Source organism: Desmodus rotundus, chromosome 10 (assembly GCF_022682495.2).
Source record: "Desmodus rotundus isolate HL8 chromosome 10, HLdesRot8A.1, whole genome shotgun sequence".
Taxonomy (NCBI): domain Eukaryota; kingdom Metazoa; phylum Chordata; class Mammalia; order Chiroptera; family Phyllostomidae; genus Desmodus; species Desmodus rotundus.
Genome location: NC_071396.1, coordinates 49,259,153 through 49,281,669, shown reverse-complemented (window position 1 = coordinate 49,281,669; position 22,517 = coordinate 49,259,153). Strand labels below are relative to the sequence as shown.

The following is a 22,517-nucleotide window of genomic DNA, read 5'->3' as shown; positions in this document are numbered from 1 at the left end:
GGTTTGCTGGGCAGCAGAGCACCCTGAGAGAAGGGACTTCCTGGCTGGTGTTTGGGAATAGTTTCAGCATGGGCTGACTCAGAATTGCCTTTTTCAAGCTGTTTCAAGGAGGCATTTCCCTTTCCTAGCTACTTTCCCGGGGTGTTTTTTCTTTGGTGGGTTTTTTGATGTCACAGCAGGGCTGGCGTGGCATAGAGTGATTGCGTTTTCACGCCGAGGTGCTCAAACCTTCGGCAACCGCGCAGTGCTGATGTCTTCCCTAAAAGTGTGTGTGTGCAAGCATGTGCGTGTGTGCCCATATACGCACACAAGTTCAGGTAAGAAGGAGAGAAACCTGCCAGATGACACTTGCTCTGATCTGACTTTCATTTGCACTGAAAAGTTTAAAAATGATATTGGAAGGGGTGTGCTTAAGAGGAACTCTTGCTTCTCCCTCCAGGGGTTTCTTATGACATAGGGATCGGCAGAAGGGAATCGAAGTGTTTCTGTTGAGCTGTATCTAACTAGCAAGGGTTTGTTTCCTGGCAGGCACACACATGTAGATTTTCAGCTGTTGCACGAGGATCTGACTCTTTCATTGTGAAGGTGCTCGGTGCAGTGCAGGGGTGGGTCATTCTTCTGTGTACTAAACATCTCACGTTGTGCCAGCCTCTTCACTCTGTGGGTCTGCAGCTGGTAGACAAGGCTTGCCATTTTCCTCTAGGTGTGAGGACAGCAGGGAGGGATCAGGCCTTCGAAGTACACCACTGAGGGGAGGACTGATGTTTTGTGTTGCCAGTGTGATGCAGATGGTAGCTGGCTGGTTAAATGATAACAGGCTTAATTAACTAAGTCAACACTGTCTGGAGAGTATCTGAATAAACATTTTTTTTTTTTTGCACAGATTGTTCCTACTCTTGCATCTTATGGTGCAGAGTGATGTTATTAAGCACATCTAGACCTCATCAGAACTGGCATGATTGTTGGGTGTCCTCTTGTCTGAATCACTTGCTGATCACATCTCCTGCTGGTTGGCTGCGAGGACTGAGAACAGAGCTAGGATCTCTGGGTGCATGCACAGTTCAGTAGCTGCCATCCCCATTGGGCCTTGCACAATGGAGGCCCCAGGGACTGTGTGTTGTGACGTGACTTCTGTAGGAAGAATCTGGGCCTTACTTACTTATTTATTTATCCTCACCCGAGGACATAGTTATTGATATTAGATAGAGGGGAAGGGAGGGGGAGAAGGAGAGAAACATAGATATGATAGAGAGAGGTCAATTGGTTGCCTCTCATATGTACCCCCCACTGGGGACTGAACCCACAACCTAGGTATGTGCCCTGACCAGGAACTGAATCCACTGACCTTTTGGTTTATGGGACAACACTCCAACCAACTGAGCCGCATCAGCCAGGGCAGGAAGAGTCTGGGACCTTTCAGATGGAATATGCTGCTGGTGCAGCCTCTCCCTGGATGATGTTTTGCAGCGGAAGCTTAGTGTTGGACCCCATGTGACCTGTTTCCTAGACTTGGGGCACAGGTGGGCAGGGTCCTCAATTTCCTTCTGGTATGGTATCTAGCAGCAGGGTGGGGGTGATGTGAACAGAGGATTATAAATTCCGGACCAGGCCTATTTTCTTGACCCGTGATATAGTGGGGCTGAAAGGTCCATGTGAAACTGGCAGCAGCAAATCAAAGTACTGCTTCCCAAGCATTTTTAGGTACCTAATGTGTTTCCAGTACTGCCCTTAAGGAGCTCTCTTGTTCTTCAACACTCAGGTGCCTTTCAGCTGGCATGGCTGACTTCTTTTGCTTTATAATGACCGTTTTCACGTGTGTTTTTTTGTTTGCTTGTTTGTTTTGTTTGCTTTTCCCTTATTGGAGTCAGAGAGTAGGTAAGAAATCCAAACTGAGCAGCTTCAACCTTCACCAGGTCACCCAGCTCACTACATTTTGTTTCTACTGCAGGTCCAGCTTACCATGCCAGGCATTTGTCTTCTGAAGTCTGGCTCCATGCTCCCTTTCTACTGCTCACCCATACCCGCCCCCCAAGGGATCTGTGGGTCTCTTTTGTGATCGTTCATCCTGTACACCATTCTATCCAGCCTCAGATCACTTATCTTCCAGAGTTCCTTTTGCCTGGAATGCCTTTCTATCCCTTTTTTCTAAAAGTTTTAAAATTCCACTTTATGTGGAAATCAGCTTTTCAAGTCCCAGCTGATGTTTCCCTGAATTTCAAGACCTCTAGGTTGTATCTTATAGTTGGCTACTGAATAATAATTCTAACCACTAGGTCTTTTCTGCTGTTTTTTCATATACTTTGTAAGTCTCCAAACTTGGAGATAGGTCCTCAAGGGCAAGGATGGTGTCTATGCCTCTGGATAGTCCTCACTTACTACTTACTCTGTGACTGTGTGCATAGTAGGTCCTGGATAGTTATTTGCTGATTAGTTGATAACTCTTGTGGGAAAATCTGATAACTGAAAAGAAAACTGTTTAAAGAGGAGATTGAAACCTTCGGTCAATAGATTCATCCTTGGATACCGGCCCTTATTATCTCAGTGTGGATAATTGACCCTATGGAATGCTTTGAGGTAGGGGGAGAAGGAGGGAAAGTAGTCTTGTTTTACAAGTTCCTTGAGAAACCCAGGGCCAGGGAAGCCGAGTGATTGGCTGAGGATCACATGTCAAACCTCCGGAGACTGGAGGAATCCTGAATCTGGGGCTTGTTCCACACTTAACCTGATGAAGCTTAATTGGGGCTGTTTTTAAGCATTAAACATTTTAAGCCAAGAGATTTTTAATGAACAATTTTCTTTCTTTGCCACGAGGGTATGAAAATAACTTCTACCCTTAAAGGCTATTAATTGAAAGCATGGGCTCTGGAGTGAGTCCTTGCGGTGGATCTGCTTCATAAACTGTGTGACCTTGAGAGCGTCACAGTTTTTCAGAAATAATCTTTCTTTTTGGTGCAAAGGGAGTAGTAGTATCTATACCTCATGGAGTCGTTGTGAAGATCCCATGAGACAATATGTATAAAGCGCTTAGTAAAGTTTTTCTGGCACAGAGTGTGTGCCGAGGAAATGGTGGGTGGTGTTATCACTGGTGCTCGTTAGTCTTTTAGACCCTGTGACTGCTGGGATACTCACAGCTTACTTCAGGGCCTTCCGACATTTATCATCTGCAGCAGGTTATGTGGGACCATTCCCATGAGAGAATTAGGGAGAGCTTATCAGGCCAGCATCTTGCTTTTACCTGAACTATCTCCTCATAGGAAGACACAGGGCTTGGCATTTCCTCTTCTTGGTTTCACCAAGAACTACCTCCGTCCTCTTTTTTATAGACACCTTGAGGCATCTAGAGGCCTTAGTGGTTTGGAACCATGAACTGGATACACACTTGTGCTGTGCAAGCTCTCCAGCCCTGTGGGACCTTCTGAAGCTGTTCCCCATCTCACTGTGTTAAGAATCAATGTGACTTGGTCTGTTGGAGGAAGACGATTCTGTCTTCTATTTTGCAAAGAAAAGGCTCTCAGCTACTAGTGAGAGCAAGATGGCATTTGCTCTTCCTATGCGATTTTATTTCAGTTTTGGAAATCAGACTTGTGGGTGGATTAAAATAAACTTCTACCTTATATGAGGTACCTAGAGTAGTCAACTTCATAGAGACAGAAAGTACAATGGTGGTTGCCAGTGGCTGGGGAGAGGGAGAAATGAGGAGTTATGGTTTAATGAGCACAGAGCTGCAGTTTGGGAAAGTGAGAGCTGTTCTGGGGACGGATGGTGGGGATGGTTGCACAATGACATAAATGTACTTAATGCTACTAAAATGTACACTTGCAGATGGCTGAAATACTAAACTTCATGTTACATACATTTTGCCACAATTAAAAAAAAATTTTCAGTCCTGCCCAGGTGGCTGAGTTGATTGGAACATTGTCCCATACACCAAAAATGTTACAGGTTCGATCTTTGGTTGGGGCACATCCAGAAGCCAACCAATCGATGTTTCTCTCTCTGTCTCTCTCTCTGTCTGTCTGTCTCTCTCCCTCCTACCCCACCCCTTTCTCTCTTCCTAAAAATCAGTAAAAAACATATCCTCAAGTGAGGATTAAAAGTTTTTTTTTTTGCCAGTCCTAGTCCCTGGCATATCTGCAAGAGTTGCAGAGAACCACAACTTTTGGAGGAAGCATCATAAAAAGGGAAAGTTGGTTGGTCATTTTTCTTAAAATTGTAGTTTCCTTCATCAGAGGCATCAGGATGCCCCTGCTTGAGGTGGGCCCCATGCATCCAAGTTTACACAGTAAATTTGACTGAACACTTCAAAAGAAAGAATGGCTTGTCCTTACCCAGGAGGCTGGACCTTGGGGAGCTTTGGAACTGGGAGAAGCTTATCTTCTGCCCTTGATTCAGGAACAGATAGATCATATTTTCTGAGAAGACATGACTTAGGAAGCCGACGATCTCTAAATGCTGAGTTTTGCAGCCCCAGGGAAAATGCTGGAGAAACCCAGGCAGGAGCAAGTATGGAGTAAAGTGCTCCAGGCTTTTCTCTCTTCTCGCAGCACCTTGCTGAGTCCTTCCCCAGCCCAGGAGTCATGAGTAGAAACTTTTTGAGAAACTTTTAAAGAAATTTTTGGCCATAGTTGCTGCCTGAAGCAGATGTGCATTTCATCCATGATAATTGAAATCAAATTTTCCATTTTGGAAATACTTTTAAGCAGAGTAAGTTTTTCAACTGCAAAAGCACAAAGTCAGTGAAAGAAACCACTTAATTTCCCCATATCCAGATTTGGGCTTTTAGGATCTTGCTTGCTAGGTTTTAGATTGTTATTTCAGATCCAGACAAGAACATTTTTGAGTAAGTTTTCTAAAGGAAGTTTTTTATTTGATGAAATTTGCCATTGTAGAACTGACCTAATTTTTTTCAATTGCTACATGAACCCTAAAACTAGGTTAGACGGAAAAGAGCATTAATAAATTATATAAAAAATAACTCGAATGTGCTTTGTTCTCAGATTTTTTCCCTATTAAATAAGTTCAGTGGTTCTCAAGCTAGATTCCTGTAACTTTTTATAATCTATAATGATTTTTAGAGGCTCAGCACAATTTTCCTGGACTTTTCTTTTTAACTTATTGAAAGTCTATTGTAGCCTCTATCAAAACCTCACACAGAACAGCTCAGTTTTCCTATTCAAACCAAGGACAAGGTTGGCTTCCAAAATACCACATAGCAAGGGGTGTGTTTTCTTTTAGTCTTTCTCTTTCCTTTTTTAATTCTGCCTAAATTCTCTTATGTTTTATATTTTTACACAGCTCACTTAAGAGATTTTCCCCTCCCCTGGGTTTTGAAGGAAGTGGTCTGTGAATTGGGCTCTTAGGAATGTGATTAGTAACATACCTGTTCTAGAGCTTGTTTATGAAAGAGCACATTATGAGAATGGCAGCAGCTGGTCTGCTTTGATGAATCATGATGGGCTTATGTGAAAATTCCAGATTCAATACAGTGAATAATACCAACTCCAGTAAGTGCTGCAGTTTCCTAGTCAGGGGAGTGAAGTGGTGCTGTGTCGCAGGTGCCAGAGGGTTCAGTCTTTTTTCACTTAGCCTGGTTCGGCCACACAATGAAGAGCCTCGGAGTAGGACCGAAGAAATGAGCCCCCGTGGCCTGGTAGGCTGTGCACATTGTCCCAAGCTGGTGGACATTCCTGTTAACAGCAGGGACCCTGGAGTCTGATAGACCTCGGTTTGAGCGTCACTTCTCCACTTAGTAGTTATGTGGGACTTTTGGGGAAGTTATATCTCAGTGCTCAGGAGATAATAGCACCTTACTCGTAGGGTTGTTCTGAAGATAAAATGAGATAATGGAGGTAAAGTGCTTTTTCATGTCATTGGCTTGCAGTTATTAACAGTTATTAACTGTTACCTAGGAGCTGTGGCTTCCTGATGCATGTCTTCTGTGTGTCCCTGTGGGCCGTTGCAGGGCGTCAGCATGGTGCTGTGAGCCAAGGGGGCACTGCCAAAAGGGTACGGAGAATGTGGGACTTCACAGAAGCCTCTGTGTAGGTGGCATTTCCTGATGACGGGACTGCTGCAAGTCCTGAGTCCTGCTGCCTGGACATCTCCGAGGCCAGGTCCTTCCTTAACCCAGAAGGAGCAATATAAATTAGGTCGTTTGGCCTTGCACTTTAGGATTGGGATACATACCAGATCTGCAGTTTGCCCAGAGTCCTGTAGGTTCCAACATCCCATCTTGTCAGCATCCTAATGCTGCCCAGACCCGGAGAAGATGGCTCAAGCTGATGAGCTCATACCTGAAGTACAACTGTTAGAGTGGCAATTTGTTACTTTGCCGTGAAAACCACTACTGGCAAGATGTTGCTGAGGGCTTGCCACCACTTTCTTGCTTCCTGAAGGGAAATCATGGGGGAGGCTAAATGGATCAAAAAGTTGCATTGTAAACTAGCGACTGAGTTATGGCACTTAAGTATTTACAGGCTTCAAGCTTCACAACAGGGATCTGATCTGAGGCTGAACCAAACAACTATATCTGTTAATTAAATCATTTTCTTTCCAGGGTAGTGTGGGATGAGAGGGACCAAGGGCTTTCTTTTTCCGATTCTTGTCCTTTGGTTTCTTTTTCTAAAGGATACTACTTTTTTAGTATATGTGCTGCTGAAGTGAGCACTAAAAGATACTGCTTTTTTTTTTTGATGAGGGATTTTTAATGCATTTGGTATAGTTTTATTCCAACGAAGTTGGTTTTTCTTCTTCTTCTTTGGGTGACTTTGCCCTTTTTCTGTCTCACCTGTAGCTTGAACATAATGTGCCCGAGCTCTGTGCATGTCGGCCAGTATCGGTGCACCCTGCCTACACTTTATTTGCATCTCTCGAAGCCTTTTAGAGGCGATGCAGTTCATAGCCCTCAGGAGCATTTCTAAGACTTCCCTTTCCTCTCCTTCTCTTTCTCTCACACCCTGGATACTCAGATACTCGAAGCTCCTCGAGGCTCCTCATCTGACAGGCCCTCCCAGCACCCCGTCCCCCCAAACACTTCTGCATGGTCAGCCTTCTCAGAGGCTTTTCTGTTTCCTACTTTGCTAACATGCTTTCAAATGCCTTTTCCTTTCCAGTCACTGCCAGAATTTTCCTCACCGATGGAAGTAGCCTAAGAACGGACACAGGAAGCAGCAATGGCAACCTGTCTTGCTGCCTTCCCCCATCTCTGGTTGATGCTGGCTTTCTCTGGCCCCCATGCTCCTGATGCAGGGAACTGGACTGGCTGAGAAAGAATTCCCCAAATCTCCCATGGGGTAGGAAGCTGAGGGGGACAAAGCTATAATTACTTTAATAAGGGGAAGTGAAGATAGATGGAATAGTTGCTGGTCATTCCTTTACTTACCCATCCATTCACATACTCAACAATCATTTATTGAGCACCTGTCATGTGCCAGAGGCTAAGAATAGAGAGGGAAATAAGACACCGTCCTGTTTCTCATGGAGCTCAAAGTCTAGGGTGGCCAGTGGTGTGCTGGAGCCAATAATCACCCACTTACTTGCAAGAGATATTTATTAAATTTTTAGGAATTTTGTGAGTCAGTTTTTAAATACAGCACTTACTAAAAATTAAATTATATAACTTAATTATATTAAAAACAAGTGTAATAAATATTCAAAACTTACCGCTTTCTAATTATTCTATTATGATCTGTGTCTCCTAGGTTTTGTCTCTTGTGTCTGTGTAGTGGGAATGCTATATGGTGATGTAATGATGTGCTGTAGCACATTTCTTCCCAACTCCATAGAGTCAAGTGACCCTTGTGTTGGTAGTTTGAAATGTGCTGTGGTGGGAGTATTTACATCGTGGAAATTGGCGAATGTTAAAAGTCAGGGTTCCCTTCCTTGTAAATAACTGTTAAACATTTACCAGCACACACTCTGTGGGGGAGATAGAAAAGTAAGAGGTAATTACATTGTTTTACCAGGGAAGCACAGAGTTCTGTGGAAACACACAAGAAGTGAAATTAATCTAGTGGGTAGTAGAGGGTGAAAAGGAAGAGTAACAGCAGGAGGCTTGAAGGGCTGATAGGAATGAGCTAGACATCTGGGAGAATGGGTGGGGATAGGGCAAAAGAGTCTGGTGTATCTAGGCAATTGCAAGTAAATTAGTTCTACAGTAACAAGAAGTCTTCAGGGCAATGCTGGGATTATGAAGGGCTAGGCTAGGTCCCTGAGATTTATTCTGAGTGTGGTGAGGAGCCACATTCCACGCTCACACTGACATTCTGTGAGGACCACTCTGGATTCTGAGAGGTTATTGTAGTAATCTAGACAAGAGATCTTGATGGCTTGGACTGAGGTTGTTGTGACAGTGACTACGAGAAGGTAATGGAGTGGAGAGAGATTAAAGGAACATAGGTTTGATAGGACTTACGGCTGTGTGTGAAGGCAGAGAGAGGAGAGAGAAGGGGAGGGTGGGGGAGAGAGAGAGGGAATATCAAGGATGATATCTGAATTTTTGCCTTGGATAGATGAGTGGGTGGCTGGTTATGCCTTGGAGACAGAGAATACAGGGAGAAGGGTAGGCTAGAAGGAGAGTGGAGAGCACCAGTTTTGGATATGTTGAGTATGACTTACTGTGCAAAATCTAAGTTTGGGGGGTTAAGACATTGAACACGCGGATCTGGAATTTAGAGCCTAGGGGAGGGCAGGAGAAAAGGCTGTGGGAGGTGGCGTGCCATGGGAAGAGCTTCTAATATTTAGCATGTATAATTTTTATTTGTAAAGTCTACAATTAATATTTTATGTGTATTGATTTGTAGTTTAACTCTGAAGGCTAACTCTACTTTGGTTTTTTAATTTTTAAAATAGTTTATTTTTTATTGTATTTTTTTCCATTACCTTTTCTTACCCTTTATACCCTCTTCCACCTCTACCCACTCCCTCCCCCCTGGAGGGGCAATTGCAATCACCACACTATTTTGTTAGGGCTGGAGGCAGTGGTTGGGGCAGCCTATCCTACTCTGCTTTACTACCAATTATAAGGATAATTGAAAGGTTCTCAGGTCAGAGTTCAGTGATGACAAATATGTAATGAGGGCCTATCGTGGGCATGACTTTATGCTGGGCAGGCTAGTCCATTCAAAGAGTCCTCAGATACATCACCTTGACCACCAGGTGTGTCAAACCTAGTATGAGGGAGATAGGTGGTTAGGTGGGTACCATGGCAAGGTAAACACGGGGCAGTATTTTATGTGCCACTTGAGTTATAAGCCAGAAATACCATAGGAATTTTGCAAAGGCAGAGATCGCTTAGGACTGAAGTATTCCGAGGGCTTCACAGAGGAAGCAAAGCTTAATTGGTTTTAGAAGAGCAGGTATTTAGAGTATGGTAAGGGAGAGTATGTCTGTGGTAGGTAGTTCATCTGCTCCGTATATAAGTACTCAGTACAAATTTAAATAAGTGAGAGGAGAGGCCAGCATTTATATCTAGTCCAGGCCAAGGAGGGCCTTGGATACTAGGCAAACATCATGTCTTTATCCTGTCAGCTAATGATTTTTCAGCCTTCTAGCTACAGAGTCCTTTGAAAGGATATCTTACATGGACACCCAATATGCAGAACAAATGTAAACTGAGGGTTGTGACTGAGCCTCCTGCTTACAACCTTCATGGACCCTGAAGAGATGTATGGGCAGTGAGAATCTGAAAGACGTGAGCAGAGTGACCTTTTAGAAGGGTCAGTTTGTTAGTGGAAGTATTTGGAGGGAGAGCATCTGGAATGGAGAACAGTAGGTGAGAGGCCAAGGAAAAAGAGAAGCAGAGAGCCCAGGAAGGAAGGGCTAGTCATGTTCATTGTTCTTATGGCTATGGGTCTTGACTGTCTCATATGTATGACTTCTTGCATAGTATCAGTGAAAGTCTGAGTTATATCTGAGCCAACTTCCAATACTCTTTCTGTGGGCTGTTGGCATTTTCACCTTCTGGGCTAGAGGAATTACTTACTACACTGGGCTCACCATGGCACAGTGGTGATTCATGTAAGTATGCTTAATAATAACAGGACAGTGTGTGAAATTAATTAAACTTTTGGGCCAGATATGTGGTGGTTTGACAAAATTGACTAGTTTGATGTGTTCTGATTCTGTGGGGAGAAATTGCTTTGATACTTATTTCTGTATAATTCTATAGGAAAGAATTCTACAAGGATTCTGGCTGGCCCATGCGTCTCACCACATCTATTATTTTTCACCCATTTGAATCTTAACTATGGCTCAACTTGAAAGTTGCTGCAACTCTGTGGACCTCTGAGCATGGGTGAAGGCTCCATTGCTCAGCAGACAGAGCTTCAGATATGGTGGAAGGGCCACATATAAGTTAACACCGACTGTGGACAAGATTGCTAGGCCTCTTGCCAGATCATGAAACCCTGAAGACTGAATCACCTCAGTTGGGCTGGGTGGGAGTTCTTGAAGCCTGGTGTGGTTTTCATAGGGGCTGAGGCCTAAAGGTGGGTTGAAGCTGGAGCCAGCTCTTTAGTCTTGGGGAAATCACCCACTCTGTGCTGACAGTAAGGGCGTATACTGATAAACCCTTTTCAGCAGGAAACATCTTGGGGCCGCCCTGACCGGTCTGGCTCAGCTGGTTGGGCGTCATCCCACAAAGCAAAAGTTGCTGGTTCCATTACTGGTCCCTACACGTGCCTGGGCTGTGGGTTTCGTCCCTGGACAGAGGCAACTGATTGATGTTCCTCTCTCGCATTGATGTTTTTCTCCCTCTCTTTCTCCCTCCCTTCTCCTCTCTCTAAAATAAATATTTTAAAAAAAATCATCTTGTGGCTGAGTCTGCCTAGTGGTGTGTGTGATTTTGGCTGGGTCTGGATAGGGTGAAAAATATGTCTTAGACCTTGAACTTTGGCAAGAGAGGAGAATATACCTCAGTATGGTCTGTGTTTCACAGGTGGGGAGGGGAATCTACCAGCCTTGTCTGGTATCAAGGACTGAGTACGCTGGGGATTGGGCCTTGAGAGAGTGGGATTGGGCTATCTGTTGGGGATTAACTAGTTAAGATCTGGCATGAATGGAGGGGGTAAGGTGTAGGGGAAGGAATGGTGGGATCTAGCAACTCTGTGTCTGAGCGTGTGATCCTAGGCTGAGGCATGTGTATGCGTGTGTGTGCATATATGTATGTACTATATTGCTGGAGGGTGTAGGCTGTGGTGTAAATAATTTGGGCTGATTCAAGTCAAGGACACCTGAGCTCAGATCCCATCTCTGACACTTACTCTCTGTGACCTTGTACAAGATCCTTAACTTCTCTGAGCCCTCAGATCCTCTCTTTAACTTCCTGCTCCCTGGAAGGCCAGTGGGTTGCCAAAAAGCTTATATCTTCCAGAAACCAGAGACCTCAGTCCAGACTTCCTGTGTCTTCACAGCCAAGCAGAGCAAGGGATGATAGAGACCTTGGGTTCCTTCTGATGTCAAGTCTTCCCTTTGCATCAAGGGTGGAAAGGGCTCTGAATAGAGTGGGGAAACCAGATGTCCAGCCTGTAGTCATCAAGTGGTTCTTTCAGGGAGGCTTTAGCGTAAATTGCATTTTGAACTTTAATCCTCTGATAATAGACAATGTATTTTATGTTTGAGAGCTTTGCGTAAGCACAACATTATATTAACAGGGATATATCATTATTGGGCCATTCTGGAAGGCTGGAAATTGTGAAAAAAACAACACAACAAGGAAGAGCAAGTCACCCCGGCTGCTAGTCACACTGGAGATTGTTGTCAGTGCTTCCGAAACGGCTCTATTTGGTCTACATCTATTCCATGTACGTGAAATGGAACTAACAGTGTTTGTTCACTGGGCTCTTATGAGCACTCATCTTATTAGTTCCCTGTTAAAAACCTTCAGTGGTTCCCTGACTGATACCAAATTATGTTGTCTCTTCCTAGCTTTTAAGTCTGTCTACAATTTGAAGACAACATTTATAATGAATATATGAGCAATGTTTTACAGTTTCTAGATTTACCCCAGGGATGCAAGCATGGTTTAATATTAGAAAATGTGTTAGTATTATTTACCACATCAAAAGAATAAAGGGGAAAATCCATATGATCATCTCATTAGATTCACAAAAACGTTTGATGAAATTCAGCATAACTTTATGATTAAAAAAATATACAAGGGAATTTCCTTAATTTGATTAAGAAAGGGCATCTACAAAAATCATACAGCAAACACATACAATGGGGCAACATTAGAAACATCTTCAAAATCAGAAGGATGACAAGACTATTCGTTAGCACATATTAGCCAGTACAGAATTTCTTTCAAAAAGAAATTAGAGCCCTAAGAATTAGAAAAGAAGGAAAACAACTCTTGCATTATATGCAGGTAATATGATTGATTATACAGAACACCTAATAAAATCTTTTGACAAATAGTTAGAAATAATAGGGACATTCGTTAGGTGGCTGGATATAAGATCAGTTTGCAATAATCAATTGTATTTTATAAACTGTAATAATCAGAAAATATAATTTTAAAGATAATAAAGATACCACTATTAAAAATTATTAATAAAGACACTGATTATTAAAGGTACCATTTCCATTATAAAATGGTAACAAAAACCATAATGTACTTAATCATATATGTGTAAGATCCTCATATAGAAAAATATAAAAATTTGAGTCACAGTAAAGAGGACCTAAGTAAATGGAAAGATATTTTATGTTCATGGATAGGAAGACATACTATCAGAAAGGTGCCAGTTCTATCCAAATTGATCTATAAATTCAATGCAGTTTCTTTCCAGATTTCATCACAGTCTTTTGTGGAACTTGACAAGCCGATGCTAAAATTTGTGTGAAAGAGTGAAGAGACCAGAGCAGTCAGTACATCTGAGGAGTAGTAATAGGACTGGGGACTTGTTCTCTCGATATCAGGCCTTATTAGGAAGTTGCAGAAATGATGTGTTACTGGTACAGAGACAGATACATTGACCAGTGGAATAGGTTAGAGTGTCCAGAAATAGATTCCTGTATATTTGAAACTTTAATATGTGACCTAAGGTGGCATGATAGGTGAGTAGGAAAAATAAGAAGTATTCAATAAGTGGAACTTAGGGGAAAAAAATAGATCCCTACTTCACATCATGCCACAAAAATCAACATAAGCTAAAATAAGGGATTAAATATAAAAGATATTAGTATAAAATAAAAACATATCTTTCTGGCCTTGGAGTAGGGAAGGACACTAACTATAAAACAAACTATGCTTGTGGGGTTTCTTACATGAAGTTTTTCATCTTTACTGGGTACTCCCACTTCCTGATCACATTTGCAGTTTTGAGATTTTCTTTATCTCTTCAAACACATAGCTCTAATCATCTGCCTTTGTGCATCTCTTTATAGTTACTGTCTTGTGCTTGGCTAAGTTCTTTGCACTCGGATACAACAGTCCCACAGTTCAGATGTCTGTGGCTTACATTTGCACGCTGCACTGAAGGAAGGAAGCCAAAGGGGTCTGGCATGCTTGATTGTATTTGAATGTCACAAATCCCAGTGCGACATCTATGTAGATTCTCAGGTCTCTGGAACATTCTCTTAATCACAACATCCCCTTTCTCAAGCCAGTTTGCTAAGCTAGGTGGTAGCATGGCTGGAGGCAAAGGGAAAGGCAAAGGAAACTACTCTTACTGTCTTAGAGCTGGAGTGAACGGGGGTTCCCCATATCTACACATGTGGAGAAGGTTCTGTTTTGCTACCAGCAAAGCAAAGCTTAGCCTTGTCCTAACAGAGGTGACTCCAAGGTTCCAGACTGGACCATGGAGCTAAATAGTTTCATCAGTCTGGAGAGAAAGTCCTTTTCTCCTCATTCTTTTGATTCTTTCTCACCCACTTTAGACATGTTGCTTAGGAGTAGTTGGGATCTGAGTGTGTTTTCTCTTTGGTACAGAGGGCTTTGAGATATAAGTGACTCTTGCTAGTCACCACCTGCTCACATAGACAGCCTTTCTTTTCATAACAAATTACGGTCCCTTATCTTCATACGGGATTATGGTTTCCCCAAAAGCATTCACTCTTGTGTCACTGTTCTCTATACCATAGCCCGTGTGATTTTTCTGAAGCATAAAAGTGTTCATCTGCTTCCTGCCCACTTCTCTGCTTAAAACCCTTCGATGGCTTCTCATGGTTTCAGAATGAAATCCAAACTCCTTACCTTATATGACACAGACCGTTCAGTCTCCTAGCCTTTTCTCTTGGTAATCTCCTCTAGTTTTACTGAACTTCAGTACTTTGAACACACTTGACTCTTTTTCTCCAGGTCTTTGTGCATACTGTTCCCTCTGCCAGAACAGTATCCTTTTTACCTGGTTAATAAATGAAGTTTTCCCTCAACATACCAGCACTGGGATAGTTGTCCAACCTTTGTGCTTCTTTAACTCTTACTGAGTCATAATACTTAAGATACAATGGCTAAATGCTTACTTGGCTTTCTCCTCCACCGAACTTGAAGTTTTGTGAAAGCCGGGTCTGTGTCTTGTTTATTATTGTGTTTCCCTTAAATTTAAATACAGTGCCTGGTACATATTAGGCTCCATTAAATGTTGAATGAACAAACATCCCTGTGAATTGAGTGGTATAGTCTCCCCCGACTCCCTACCCCTTTAGGGGATGGAAAGATGGCAGTTAAGGACTCTGACACAGTCACAAAAGTGCTTAGTGGAAGAAGCTGAGCTAGGACCTAGCTTCTACTAGAGGAATGCATTTTACATTGAAAGATCCCGTAGAAATGCCTGGCCCAATGCATTACTTCCCTGCTGTGTCTGTGGTTAAGAGAACAGGCTAACAGGGATGGCCCTGGTGGGTGGGCAAATGCATGGCCTTGTGGCATTTGGGTAAATGGGTTTACCAACATGTGATCCTTTTTTCCCCTCCCACTTCCTTCCTGTTCACAGCATCAAGCTGAGCTCCCAGCCACCGATACAGGCTGGGGATGATGAGAAGAACCAGAGGACTATCACTGTCAACCCTGCCCACATGGGGAAGGCATTCAAGGTTATGAATGAACTGCGGAGGTACTTTTCCTATTTTGCCTGTGCCCTTTTGGAAGGAACTTGCTGGGTGAGCGTCATCAGGTTCTAATAAGTCAGGATACCGCCTCCTAGTGAATTCTGACTCTTCCCCACCCACCCTCAGACAGTCACTTGGCTTCCTCTTTCAAAATCTGATTGAGACAGATGTCTCTCAGAAATCTCTCTTTCCTTTGTATTTAACACCTATCATTTTAGTACTTCATCACAGGGGAAAAATCCTTTATGGTTACAGAAGTTCTGCTCATGAACTTGATATTCAACTGAACCAGCTGCTTAAAGTCCAATAATAGAATGATTGCAACACCTACACACAATTGCAGATTAAAGATTGTGGATGCCATGCATTTTCTTTTGTCCTCCCTCTCATTCCTTGGTCTGAACTTTGCTTGTTAAGACAGCTGCATGAATGGAAGAATACCTAGTTTCTCAAACGCAACTTAACTTTATAAAGAAAGAAATGAAATGCAAATGCACTCATCCTATCTGAGCTGAATGGTGATGGGTGTTAAGGCTATTTATAAGGCCAATGTGCATGTGTGATGAGCTTATTACAAGACGGGTTCAGGTCACTGAACATGTTTTTCTGTACAAAGCTTGTGCACACAATCTTTTCCTTTCTTGAGAGCTCAGAACTTCTTTTGCCCATGCCATTATTTACTGCATACTTCATCCTATTATGAACTATAACTGTTTATCTCCTTTTTTCTCTGTAGCTCATGAGTTACCTGAGGGCAGGGGCAACTTCTGAAGTATTTTGATCTCTAACACACACTTCATAGGAATGGAGGCACTGAGTAGGCTCTGGGATGGATGAGTGGGGGTAAAAGGTAAAAAATGTAAATAGGTCAGTGAAAATTATATTCTGTATTACAAATAGGTGTTTTATGAAGGAGGAATGCATCAGGTACCTTCCAGGTGGTAGGTGTGCAATGATTATTTGTTCCTTAAAGTGTATTATGGAAGCAAATATGTTAACTGCAACCTTGGAGAACCCTTCCTAAAGGGGATGATGCTTGAGGTAAATTTTGAAGGACAAGAAGAAAAGAGTTAAAGAATGAAAAGTGGTTAGGAAGAAGTATTCCAGGCAGAGAAAATGGCATGAGCAAATGTATGTATAGCTGAAGATGTGCTTATTGAGTAGGTCGAACTATTAAACGAAAGTTCTATCTGATTCTACATTAGTTTCCTCATTTCTCCTTTTTGAAGGGCTCAGTCTTTGGCATGAAAACCAAGTAAAATTAAATTTATCTTATCCCTACTGCTCAGTTTTTAATAAGCCTCCTGCCAGATCTCCTGGAAGCTCTGTCCATATTAGTCTTAGTCAGTGGGCAGTGCTGATGTTCATGCCTGTGGGTATGGATCTCTTGTCACTAAAGAATTTTCTTTTGAAGTTCTTCATGTAGTTCCCTTGAGTGTGGCTTGTGCCCTTGGACTAATTTAAGACTCCAAGTTTCCAAATAAACAACCTAACTTTACACCTCGTAGAATTAGAAAAAGAAGAAAAATAACTAAGCCTAAACTTAGCAGAAGAAAGGAAATAATAAAGATTAAAGCAGATATAAATGAAAGAGACTAGAAAGACAATAGAAAAAAATCAATGAAACCAAGAGTTGATTTTTTAAAAAAAATAATAAAACTGACCAATATTTAGCTAGACTAACCAAGGATATAGAGAGGGTACTCAATTATAAATGACAGAAGAGACATTACCACTGATACCACAAAAATACCAACGATCATAAGAGGCCATTATGGATGATTATGTGCAAAGAAATTGGATAATCTAGAAGAAATGGATAAATTCTTGAAACATACAACCTTCCAAAAGGTTGACTAAATCAAAAAGAAGTAGAAAATCTGAATAGACTAATAAAGATTAAGGAGATTGTATCAGTAACCAAAAATCTCCCAACAGAGAAAAGCCCATGACCAGGTGATTTCACTGGTACATTCTACCAAACATTCCAAGATGAATAAATGCCAATCTTTCTCAAAGTTTTCCAAAAACCTGAAGAGAAGGGAACATTCTAAAACTCATTTTAATAAGGCCAGAATTATCCTGATACCACAGCCAGATAAGGACAGTACAAAGAAACAAAACTACAGGTCACTGACCCTGATGAATAATGATGCAGAAATTCTCCACAAAATACTAGCAAACTGAATTCGACAGCACATTAAAAAGATCACATGCCATATCATATCAAGTGGGATTTAACTTTGGAATGCAAGGATGGTTTAAGATATGCAAATCAATAAGTGTGATAAACCACATTAATAGAAAAATCAAATGATCGTCTCAATAGATGCAGAAAAAGTGCTTGAATACCCTTTCATGATAAACCCGCTCCCCCAAAAAACCTACAAATTGGGTGTAGAAGGAACATCCCTCAATATAATAAAAGCTAGATATGGCAAACCCACAGCTAACATCGTACTCAGTGGTTGAAAGCTTTTCCTTTGAGGTCAGGAATGAGACAAGGGTATCCACTCTCACCATACTATTGAACATAGTATTGCAAGTAGTAGCCAGAGCAAGAAAAAGAAATAAAAGGCATCCAAATCATAAAAGCAGAAATAAAATTGTCTGCATTTTCAGATGACATGTCCAAATACAGAAAATGCTAAAGATTCCACAAAAAAAGTGTTAGAACTAATAAACAAATTTGGTAAAGTTGCAGGATACAGAATCAACATACAAAAGTCAGTTGCATTTCTATACACTAGCAACAAACTAAGAAAGAAATAAAGAAAAACAATCCCATTTACAATAGCATAAAAACAATAAAATACCTAAGAATAAATTTAATCGAGGAAGTGAATGATGTGTGTACTGAAAACTATAAGACATTGATGAAAGAGATCGAGGAAGACGTATACAAATGGAAAGATATTCTGTGTTCGTTGATTGGAAGAATTAGTATTGTTAACGTGTTAGTACTACCCAAAGCCATGTATAGAGTCAGTGTAATTCCTATCAAAATCCTGGTGGTATTTTTCACAGAAATAGAAAAATCAATCCAAAAATACGTATGGAACCACAAAAGACCTTGAATAGCCAAAGCTATCTTGTGAAAGAAGAACAAAGCTGGAGACATCACACTCCCTGATTTTAAAGTATATTACAGTGCTGTAGTAATCAGAACAGTGTGACAGAGACACATAGACAGATGGAATGGGATTGAGAACCCAGAAATAAACCCATCTATATATGGTCAGCTAATTTTTGGCAAAGGATCCAAGGATTCTCGATGGGTAAAGGATAGTCTCTTAAAAAAATTATGTTAGGAAAACTGGACAGCCACATGAAAAAGACTCATAAAAGTTAACTCAACATGGATTAAAAACTTAAATGTTAAGACCTGAAACCATAAAACTCCAGGAAAAAAACCAAACAAACAGGGAAAAAGCCCCTTGTCATTGGTTTTGGCAATGACTTTTTGGACATGACACCAAAAATACAAGCAACTAAAGGAAAAATAAACAAATGGGAGTACATAAAACTGAAAAGCTTCTGTGTAGTGAAGGTCAACAACAAAATGAAAAGGCAGACTATAGAATGGGAGAAAATACTGGCAAATCATATATTTGATTAATATCCAAAATATATAAGGAACTCATACAACTCAATAGAAAAGCTAAATAATCGAATTAAAAACTAGGCAAAGGATCTGAATAGACATTTTTGCAAAGAAGACATCCGGATGGCCAACAGATATGTGAAATGGGTCTCAACGTCACTAATCATCAGAGAAATGAAAATCAAAACCACGATTAGACATCACCTTATACTTGTTAGAATGGATATTACCGAAAGACAAGAGGACATAAATGCTAGCAAGGATGTGGAGAAAGGGAACCCTTGTGCACTGTCGGTGGGAATGTAAATTGGTACAGCCATTAAAACAGTGTGGAGGTTCCTCAAAAAATTAAACATGTAACTACCATGTAATCTATCAATCCTACTTCTGGGTATATATCTGAAGAAAAAAATAGAAGGAAATCCTGCCATTTGCAACAGCATGGGTGAACCTTGAGGGCTTTATGCTAAGTGAAATAAGTCAGTCAGAGAAAGACAAATACAATATGGACTCACTTGTATGTGGAATCTAAACAAGCTGAACTCATAGAGACAGAAAGTAGATTGGTGGTTTTCAGGGTCTTGGGTGGGGGTGTGGGAAATGAGGAGATGTTAGTCAATAGGTACAAACTTCTAGTAATGGGATGAGTAAGTTCTGAGGATCTAATGTAAAATCTGGTGACTTTAGTTAGCAATACTGTATTGTATGCTTGAAAGTTGCTTAGAGACCACAATAGGTGGTAACTATGTGAGGTACAGATGTGTTAACTAACCTAACTGTGGTAATCATTTCATAGTACATGTATGTCAATCATTACATTGTATATCTTAAACATACAGTGTTACATGTCAATTATATCTCAATAAAACTGAAAAATTCCAGATTTTAAAAATATATATATTTATTGATTATGCTATTACAGTTGTCCCATTTCCCCCCCTTCACTCCACTCCATCCTGCCCACCCTCTCCCTCCCATGTTCCCTCCCTATAGTTCATGTCCATGGGTCATACTTATAAGTTCTTTGGCTTCTACATTTCTTACCCTCCCCCTGTCTATTTTCTACCTACCATTTATGCTACTTATTCTCTGTACCTTTCCCCTCTCTTTCCTCCTCCCACTCTCCTGTTGATAACCCTCCATGTGATCTCCATTTCTGTGATTCTGTTCCTGTTCTAGTTGTTTGCTTAGTTTGCTTTTGTTTTTGTTTTTGTTTTAGGTGTGGTTGTTTTTTACTGTTCATATTTTTTATCTTCTTTTTCTTAGGTAAGTCCCTTTAACATTTCATATAATAAGGGCTTGGTGATGATGAGCTTGACCTTATCTGAGAAGCACTTTATCTGCCCTTCCATTCTAAGTGGTAGCTATGCTGGATACAGTAATCTTGGATGTAGGTCCTTGCCTTTCATGACTTGGAATACTTCTTTCCAGCCCCTTCTTGCCTGTAAGGTCTCTTTTGGGAAATCAGCTGACAGTCTTATGGGAACTCCTTTGTAGGTAACTGTGTCCTTTTCTCTTGCTTCTCCTAAGATTCTCTCCTTATCTTTAATCTTGGGTAATGTAATGATGATGTGCCTTGGTGTGTTCCTCCTTGGGTCCAGCTTCTTTGGGACTCTGAGCTTCCTGGACTTCCTGGAAGTCTGTTTCCTTTGCCAGATGAGGGAAGTTCTCCTTCATTATTTGTTCAAATAAGTTTTCAATTTTTTGTTCTTCCTCTTCTCCTTCTGGTACTTCTATAATTTGGATGTTGGAACGTTTCAAAAAGTCCTGGAGGTTCCTAAGCCTCTCCTCATTTTTCCGAATTCTTGTTTCTTCATTCTTTTCTGGTTGGATGTTTCTTTCTTCCTTCTGGTCCACACCATTGATTTGAGTCCCAGTTTCCTTTGCATCACTATTGGTTCCCTGTACATTTCCCTTTGTTTCTCTTAGCATAGCCTTCATTTTTTCATCTAATTTGTGACCAAATTCAACCAATTCTGTGAGCATCCTGATTACCAGTGTTTTGAACTGTGCATCCGATAGGTTGGCTATCTCTTCCTTGCTTAGTTGTATTTTTTCTGGAGCTTTGATCTATTCTTTCATTTGGGCCTTTTTTTTTTTTTTTTTTTTTTTGTCTTGGAGCACCTGTTATGTAAAGGAGCGGAGCCTTAGGTGTTCACCTGGGCAGGGTAATGCTGGTCACTGTGCTGTGATGCTGTATGTGGGGAAGGGGCTGAGAGGGAGCAATAGCGCCTGCTCCACTCTCTGCTGGATTTTAGTCACTCCCTCTGCTACTCACAATCAAACTGGGCCCCTCTGGTGCTGATTCCCGAGTGGGTGGGCTTGTGTATGTTCTGGGACCCTGTGGGTCTCTCTAAGAAACTCTCCTGTGAGGCTGGGAGTTTCTCCTGCTGCTGCCTCAACCCCCACAGGTATTTTCAGTCAGAGGTTTGAGGCTTTATTTCCCCAGGTTGGAGCCCTGGGTTGCGCAGTCTGCTTCGCTCCCCCACCATTCCTCCTGGTTTATCTATGCGTGAAGGTGGGGCTGCAGGGTCTGCTAGCTGCAGCCTGGCCTGCCCCGTTTGTTCCACAATCCACCACCTTGCTGGGTCCACCAGCCCCTGCCTTGCCGCCCCAAGTCCTGTCCGCCCCAGCTGCCCGTCTCCGCCCCTCCTACTGGTCTGGATGAGTGTTTCTTCTTTATTTCCTTGGTTGTTGGACTTCCGTACAGTTTGATTTTCTGTCAGTTCTGGTTGTTTTTTGTTTTTAAATTTTCGTCCTTCTTTTGGTTGTGCAAGGAGGCACAATGTGTCTACCTACGCCTCCATCTTGGCCGGAAGTCCCTGAGAACTGGAAGATTCCAGATCTCTTACCAGACCTTGGAGAGTTGTAGCCAAGTATAGTAACTGCTGGGAGAGAGGTAGAGTTTGGGGAGTAGATATACATACAGAATCCTGCCCCCTTCCCATTACTAGCATTTTTTCTTTTTCTTAAATAACTTAGAAAAGAAAGTCATCCTGCTATGTTCTTATTGCTTCTTTTGGAAGTTACTGCGTTTTTGCATCTTTCCCCAAAAGCATCTACTTGGATTTAACCTCGTCCAACACTCCTGCTCCTTCTTCACCTTTGTATATATCTGCATTTGCTAGTATGTTCTGAGGAACATTTCCTTAAGGTGCTCTGTGGGAAAAAAGCTTGGAACCCAGATGAGTTTGAAAAATAATACATAAAACTGCTGTGCCCCACTCTGAGATTCATAATACATATAGGCATATTAAAATCTCAGAAGTCCTGCAATACACTTATTTGAGGGTTCCCCAATGTATTTGACCACAGAACCCTCCTGGGTTGTCATTATTATGTATAGACCAACCGTTTCATGAAATTTGTTTTGGAGAACACTGGTGCTTTGCTGAAATTTAAGTGAATAATCTTTATTATTCAAGGTTTTTCAGAAAATCATAACCAATTATAGATGAGGATATTTATTATAAGAATTGGCTCATGTGGTTATAGAGGCTGATAATTCCCACAATCTACTGTTTGAAAGCTGGAAACCTGGAAAGTCAGTAGCAGCATGATTCATTCTGAGTCCAAAGGTCTGAGAAACAACAGCCACTGCTGTAAGCCCTGCAATCCAAAGGCCTGAGCACCAGCAGCTCCCTTGTCTGAGGGCAGGAGAGGATGGACAGTTTAGCTTAACAAGAGAGAGTTCCTCTCCCTTTTCGTTCTATTCAAGCTGTCTGTGCTGTCTGCTGTGGGCTGGATGACGCCCACCTGCATTGGTGAAGGCAGTCTTCTTTTCTCAGTCTACGAATTCAAATGCTAATCTTCTCTGAAGAAACCTTCACAGACGTGGCCAGAAATAATGTCTTACCAGCCT

At 41.6% G+C, this 22,517-nt stretch overlaps 1 protein-coding gene across 14 annotated transcripts in view; it reads left to right on the top strand.

Moving 5' to 3' along the window:
• Positions 1-22,517, top strand: part of KLHL3 (kelch like family member 3) — a 266,577-nt gene that overhangs the window by 146,037 nt on the left and 98,023 nt on the right. For 5 of the 14 annotated variants that reach the window (XM_053912760.1, XM_053912758.1, XM_053912757.1 and 2 more), the window contains one exon: positions 14,937-15,102. The exons of 4 other annotated variants lie outside the window; for them this stretch is intronic. In XM_053912760.1, coding sequence (XP_053768735.1) covers positions 15,044-15,102 — 59 coding nt within the window. In that variant the 5' untranslated portion in view covers positions 14,937-15,043. Of the gene's footprint in view, positions 1-14,936; positions 15,103-22,517 lie in introns of those variants that run through there. 5 more of the 14 variants (XM_053912763.1, XM_053912767.1, XM_053912762.1 and 2 more) reach the window with 2 other exon arrangements.